This window comes from Neomonachus schauinslandi, chromosome 7, assembly GCF_002201575.2.
Source record: "Neomonachus schauinslandi chromosome 7, ASM220157v2, whole genome shotgun sequence".
Taxonomy (NCBI): domain Eukaryota; kingdom Metazoa; phylum Chordata; class Mammalia; order Carnivora; family Phocidae; genus Neomonachus; species Neomonachus schauinslandi.
Genome location: NC_058409.1, coordinates 99170312 through 99177608, shown reverse-complemented (window position 1 = coordinate 99177608; position 7297 = coordinate 99170312). Strand labels below are relative to the sequence as shown.

The following is a 7297-nucleotide window of genomic DNA, read 5'->3' as shown; positions in this document are numbered from 1 at the left end:
CTTTCTGCTTGTTTGGGGTAGCTTTCTAGTACTTTACACAATTGTTTATTTTATATTTTGTCTACCACTTAAAATTATTATATGCAGGATGGCTAGCCAATTTCATCATTATCAGAACTAGAACCTAAGTAATATGTTTTATTTCTCCAAATGATAAGAGATTTGGTATCAACAACCAAACTGGTCCAACTTTTGACCTCATAATTCACTTTTGAGCATAGTAATAATATAATAATAGTAATAATAAAATATGTCAAATTAAAAATAAAAATAAAACTTTATTCAGAAAAAAACTGTAAAACTCCAGCATTTTGAGAATGGCTTGCTTGGATGACAGGATGCAGGTGGTAGTTTTTCCTTTCTGTTTTACATTAATTTTTAAATTTTAATATAAATATATGTCTGAATACATATATAATTTACTGTGAAAATATAAGCATCCTACTTATCACATAATGGTTATTTAAATATGCATTATAAACATACTTTCTTAAGTATGTAACTAAAAGGTAATTAAAAGATTTAAATTTTTTTAAAAAATAGAAAAAAAAGAAATTAGTGGATAAGGTGTCTTGCAATTACCAATGAATTCAATATGTATTGCAAAATCTTAAAAAATACATTAAAATAATATTCTTCAGAGCACACACTAGATAGGAAAGGTCCACAGAGGCAAACTGAAGTCTAACCAGGAATAGTGCAGGTAAAATTGTACCCAAATACTATAAAAAGTAAAATTTCTCTATGGATTCTCTTAATATGCTGAGAGGTAGTCCGTTATTAAAATGGATTAGAATTTATGGAGATCATTGTGAGATGGATAAGGGATCAGTATATGAATTACTACTTTGTGAATGTGATAGCATTCGCTCTTTCAGGTTAATATGCTTGTTACTAAACTTGGGGGAAAAAACTTATGTTGCAAAATTGGAAATTTTCTGTATGGTAGAAGACAGAATTGTCACATGAACTCTTTACGTGGTATGAAACAATATTCGTAACCTAATGGCCTGCCTGTGTTTGGTGTGTCCTCCTTTGTGTTTTAAAAATTAGGATTTCTCATAATTTTATTCCCATATCCTCTGGCAGCTCTAACTGGAAGGGGGCAGTGGCAACTCCATTCCGATGGGGTGTAGTTACTCATCAAGTGTGTATGGTTTCCACCACTTTACTGATTCAGAAACAGCCCTTTTCTTTCATTTATCTCCCTGGCTTGGTTTTGGTAGGCATTGGGCCTTGGCTTACAAAAATACGATATAATATCTTCACTAAAAACAAAAATACAGCTATTAACAACCCAGCATCTTTTTGTAAATAAATGTAAATATGAGGAGGGCCAAAGTTCCTCACAGCGCAGCAAGGAACAAGAGAATTACAAAGAGAGGGATTTACATTTGTTCTCCCTCTATTTTAATCACAGTAGAAAGAAGTCAATTGCTGCCTGTGAATAGTGTTGTTTTGATTGGCTTTTGTTCAAATGACATAAAGTAAGGCAGATTTCTAAAGGTGTGGAATCCTCTAAAGGATTCCAGGTGTGTCTTTTAGGCCTTTTGTGCTTCATTGTCAAGAGTCTCCTCAACTTCTGTCATTGGCAGGAGCTGCTAGTAATTCTTCTGTCCTTGGACAGTTTTTAGGGTTGAGGATGGAGTGTGGACCTACTCGTTTCATGTTCTATTCGTAGGCCTCCTGGACTCCATACTCAAGTTCCCTACCTGGAAGACTTTCCTCCTATAGAAAAGGCGCAGGTTTTGAAATGAATCCCTGCTATATACCAGCAGGGGGTCTGATTTGTCCTCTTTACCTGTATTTCTCCATGTACATCTTTGCTGTGGTCTGGACTCTACAGAAAACTTGAAACACTCTTTCACTTTCTTCTTTATGATGATGAGTAAATGGGGTTTCCTCTGTGGCAGATGAACTAGGATGGCACAGAGGGATATCTCCCATGTATCAGTATCCATGGTAACATTCCAAGCAAGAAGGAAGCATGCTAACACGACTCATCCACCCCACAAATTTTCAGGATTGTCACCAAGCAGAACGAAAAAAGTCAATCCCCACACAGCAAATAGAAATCTCCTTATATTGTTAAATGTCCTCTCAACCTTCCCCCTTTGTCCAAGTCTCTTCAAAAAGCAGCCTCTATTTTGTGGTCTGTATTCTCTATGCAAGCAGCTGTGTCAATGCAGTTATATTCTTCAACCTTCAAGTAGTTTGTGTCTTTATATTTTCACTGGGGATGGGGAACAGAAAAGGGAGGAGTGAATCCGGGGGAGCATGGAATTTTTTCATGTCTTTTAATTCTATCCATGTTTTCTCCCTTCATTCAAATTGAAAATTCACCAAATCTGTTTCCCTACAGGATGTTACAGAGAAACAGCCATTCCTCCCCCACTGTCTGCCCCTCCTCCTGCTACAGTGTAACCATGATTTCTAAGACTGCATGATTTTAATAAGGATTCTTGGCAGATCTGATGAGACAAACCTTCTGTCATTGGTGATACAGTTTACTGGCTTGTTAAGGCATCTCTTGTCCGCATGAAAGTCAGTCCTTCCATGCTTGTGTGTGCAGTAAGGAGTTTAAAGGCGCTGGGAAGACACCACGCATGTGTTAATTCGTGCTGCAGCAGCGAGCATCTCTTCCACTTTGATCTCATAGTTAATCTGCGTGATAGTTAATCGCACAGAGACTCTTTGATCTTTTTAAAATTTCTTTTAAACACACACACACAACCCTATCCCAGCCTTCGCATGCTAAAAGGAAAAAAAAAAAATCAAAACAGAGCAAACAAATAAACAGACCTAAAATGATGGACCTGGGGGAGTATGTGTGAGTGTGAGGGGCATGAGTATGTGTAGAGTGTGCGCGCATCTTTCTCCCTTATTTGTATCGGTGTGCGTCTCTGTACCCTCCCCCTGCCTCAAATACATTATTCCCCTAGACTTGGAAGCCGCTCCCAGAGCTGACGCTTTGATGGTATCTGCAAGCGTTTGTGCTGATCTTATTTCTGCCCCCTGAATATTAATTCCCAAAGCTGGTGGCAATACAGTTCCCCAGTGACGGGACCTACTAGAGGCAGGTGGGGGGAGCCACCATCAGATCATAAGCATAATAATAATACAAAGGGGAGGGATTCTTCTGCAACCAAGAGATTAGAGGCAGAGGAGGAAAAAAAAGCGATGAGTTCGACAAATATATGGAGCACAGGAAGCTCAGACTACTCGACTCCTGTATTTTCACAGAAAATGACGGTGTGGATTCTGCTCCTGCTATCGCTCTACCCCGGGTAAGATGTGTTGTTTTCAGCGTTGTTTTGTTCCAGAGGGGTGGGGGAGGGGGTGGGGATGTGGAACTAGGGAGACCACCCAGATTTTAAACACTGTTCTAGGATATGGGGTTATAATTTAGGGAAATGTGAAAATATAGGGTAGAAAATAGAGGGATGAAAAAGGAAGGTCACTTTCCTTTATTTATTAATTTATTGGATTTTATTTGTTTTGTTTTAGAGTAGAAAAGCTAACGTCATAAAGACTTTGTGTTTGGGGAGTAGCATTTTGATAATACTGCAATCTGATGTCGAGGTGGGCTGTGCTGATACAAGCCGGCATTTGAGGCCATGTTGGAGGCGTTTTGGGTGGGGGTCTGGAGGAGATAACTGCAAATGGGATCCTGGAGAAGACCCAGGAGGTGTGTGTGTGTGTGTGTGTGTGTGTGTGTGTGTGTATGGGGATGGAGGGGTTCTGTTCCTGTACACCAAAGTATTGCTTGCTCTGCACCTGGGCATTCTTAAAATCAGTCAGCCAGATTTTCTATTCAGCCCCATTGACCTGGCAGGAGATTGCCTGATGGGCAAACATGGTTCAGCACCAGGGACAGCAGTCCCAGTTAGGGCCAAAAGGAAAGAGGTTTATCTAACCCCATAGGGAAATCTAATTCTATACAGGACATCGTATAGTACAGACAGAAGGCCAAAGGAGCCAAGGAGCACTAATGACCTCTGGGAGCCCTGTTCTGATTTCTCTACCCCCTCCTTGAAGATGGGAGGGGGCATGGGATGGAGAATGTAGTTGATGAAAGCATAGAGGATATATGACTAGAAAAGACTTGGTCTTGCTGCAATGTTGAAAAAAATAAGCTGAACCAGGTGAATGTTAAGCCAAAATTGTCAAGTTATGCATTGATGCCTTAAAGCCTTGCTGAACTATATGGAAACGATGGGAAGGGGGGAGATGAATTCCCCAAAACCCTGAGCCAGTGTGTGCTCTGAAGTGTTTTGCTCCTAAATTTTCTTGAACTTCATTGCACCAAAAGTATCAGTGAATATTCCTCCACTTATAGGTCATTATTTATCTACACACCCAAACAGCCCCTGGCACCACACATATACATTCCCTCAGGATGTCCAGCCAGGACCAAAGGCAAGTTAGAGGTTCACTATTTACATTTCATGCTTTCTTCTATACTGTCATTTTAAAATAAACTCTATAAGAATTACTCTCATACCCCTTCCCCCCCCCAAAAAAAAAGAAAAAAAGAAGAGAAAAAACTAGCTATAGAAAAAATCAAGCCATTGCCCTAAGGTTTTCATGGGAGTTGACATTCTTATGTAGTATTTGTAACAAAAGGCGATAAAAGGGATAGGGTTTAAACTATTATTAAAAAATTTCTAGTTAACTTCTCTGGTCCTCCATTCTCTAGGGTAGGTAATGGGAGATGCAGATTTCTGATTAAGAAGAGATCCAGGGAAAACAAGGTGTGAAAGCTTTTTTTTTTTTTTTTTTTTTTGGAGTTTCTAAGCAGACAGGGTCTGCTTAATTATTTCAGCACTTTTCATACCTTTCTCCTTTACTTTAAAATAGAATGTTTTTCATTAAGAGCATGAGATTAAATAGCTTTCTCAAAAGTGGAGACAGTCTTTTACTGGAAATGTTTCATGTGCATTACATTTGAGTGGAATCCTGGAAAAACATTTTTTCTATCTAAAATTTGCACATAGATTTTTTTGTTTAGTGTTATATGTAGCTCTTAATTTGTTTCAGAAGTTAGAGAGTTGATAGTTGCTATGGATAGAAAATCATTCTCATATTCTTAGCATTTATGAAACCTGTGGATTGAAATTTAGACAAGACAGGGAAATAGGTCTTTCCTTCCTACTCATGTCTATCTTAGTAAATAGTTTTTTAACAAAATAGATGAATACATTATTATTATCTCCAATGGTCTTGTTTTAATGAAAAAATGTAATTTTATTATTATTCATAATGGTATGTTTAAGATGTCTTTTTATTGCCATAGCTCTGACTTTTCCAATATTATGTAAAAAGTAAAACTTAGTGATACATTTTAATTTTTAATTCTTTGCATAATAGCCTAGATGAGCTTTGTAAATAGCCCTGAAAAAGGGAACTGTGTGTCATGTAAACTCTCCAATAGGATTTTCACATTTTCTCAGTAATGAGAGGGAATGGAGTCATTGCAGTTTAGTGCAGAGAATGTGATCAGAGTTTTAGTTTGCTGCAATCCCATAAAAAAAAAAAAGCCATTTGAGTGGCTGAATAGGGCTGGATGGAAATAGAAGCTTTGATTTCTAAAGCTGGTTCTAAAGAAGGACAAAAATCATCTGGGAAAGTGTGGGACCCTGGAAGCCAATTTAAAAGAGGCTTTTTGAGTAAATAGTGGCAGTAGAAGCACTTAGAAAGTTGAAGGGGAATTAAAAAAACAAACATTTCATTGACTTTTTCATTTCCAGAACTGCAAAGAGTAAGTTTTTCTCCTTTATTAAATTGATTAAATTTATTATATTGTGTTTATACAAAAGTAAAACAAGGAAGGATATAAAGCATTGAGGTGAGGATGTTAATAGCTAATATCTCTTATGTGTGAAATATTAATTTCTGAACCTCAAAGTTATATAAACTTTCCTGCATCTTGTATATAGTGCTATTGAAAGAAACACCTAGAAAACTTGCTTAAATGGAGATTCCTGAACCATACACTGAAAGATTCTGAATCATTATGTCTGGGATGAAACTCAGGAATATTCATTTTCAACAAGTACCCTAGACCACACATTGAAGAAAAGTGGTATTTACTTTGCTGATTTCCAAAAGTTTATCACCGTATTTAATATTTACAAGTGCTTTGATTATTGCTACTTCACTATTCAACTGAGCATAATGAGTCAATTTCACATATAGAATTTCTTATTTGGAAGTCATTGGGCATATTATACAAACCACAAAGGATAAGGAATACCTATAAAGGATTTTAATAAATGCAAATCATGTGTGAGGAAACATGGGCTGAAAAATAAAATATGCATATATGTATGAATGTGTGTAATTATATTCACAAACTACATACATTCCATGTACAACTACTCATACATATAGGTTTTAAAACAAATTTCACAATCTATAAACTCTTTCAATGTAACTATTTTCCATCTCAGAGTAAAAATACACTAACAAGAAGAAATAGAGATACAACAAGAAAAATTTTAGAATAAATAGGAATTAAGTGTTAAAAGTAAATATATTTTGGGGTGCCTGGGTGGCTCAGATGGTTAAGCATCTGCCTTCGGCTCAGGTCATGATCCCAGGGTCCTGGGATGGAGCCCCAAGTCGGGCTCCTGGCTCAATGGGGAGCCTGCTTCTTCTCCCTCTCCCTCTGCCTCTTCTCCTTCTCATGCTCCCCCTCTCTCTCTCTATCTCTGTGTCTCAATTGAATAAAAAAAAAATCTTAAAAAAAAAAAAGTAAATATATTTTTCTATTGGAATAAAATAAGATTTTTATAACAGAATTTTTTTTTCAAGGAGAGTAGAGATGAATTTGATTGACTTTTTGATCCTCAGTGTGACCCTTACTTTGAAGTGCTAGCAACTGAATTTTAAAAAAGAAAATTGAGTTAAAGATTCATAAATATTTTCTGTTCTTAGCTGTTGCCTGAACAGAAATGCTTCAGGAGACTTTTCTTGTGAGCTGCTAAAGTTCTGTGTTTTTTTTATCCCATAATCAATGTTTTCATAGTTTTTAACTTTAAGCAGGCTATGATCCTTCATGTAGAGGGGACATTGTGGTTCTTCCTTCTAACCCTGTTAGTTAACAATTATTCTCTACATACAACCTTACTCTGTGCTATCTTTCCAAATGCTCCAATTGGTTTTATCTAGAAAAAAAAATTTCCTCAGCATACTTAATCGCTAAGTTGTTGATAGAACATTTCAAATAATCTACCCTGAGGCAAACATCTACCTGGGGGGAAAAAAAAAAGAAAAGAAATATTATCACCCAGTA

The 7297-nt window shown here is 36.9% G+C and overlaps 1 protein-coding gene across 5 annotated transcripts in view; it reads left to right on the top strand.

Moving 5' to 3' along the window:
* The first annotated feature begins 3151 nt into the window (after positions 1–3151).
* GABRG2 (gamma-aminobutyric acid type A receptor subunit gamma2) overlaps positions 3152–7297 on the top strand; it is a 108704-nt gene continuing 104558 nt past the window's right edge. For 3 of the 5 annotated variants that reach the window (XM_044916865.1, XM_044916864.1, XM_044916863.1), the window contains exon 1: positions 3181–3287. In XM_044916865.1, the coding sequence (XP_044772800.1) occupies positions 3181–3287 (107 nt within the window). Of the gene's footprint in view, positions 3288–7297 lie in introns of all 5 variants that reach the window. The other 2 variants (XM_021698037.2, XM_021698030.1) reach the window with 2 other exon arrangements.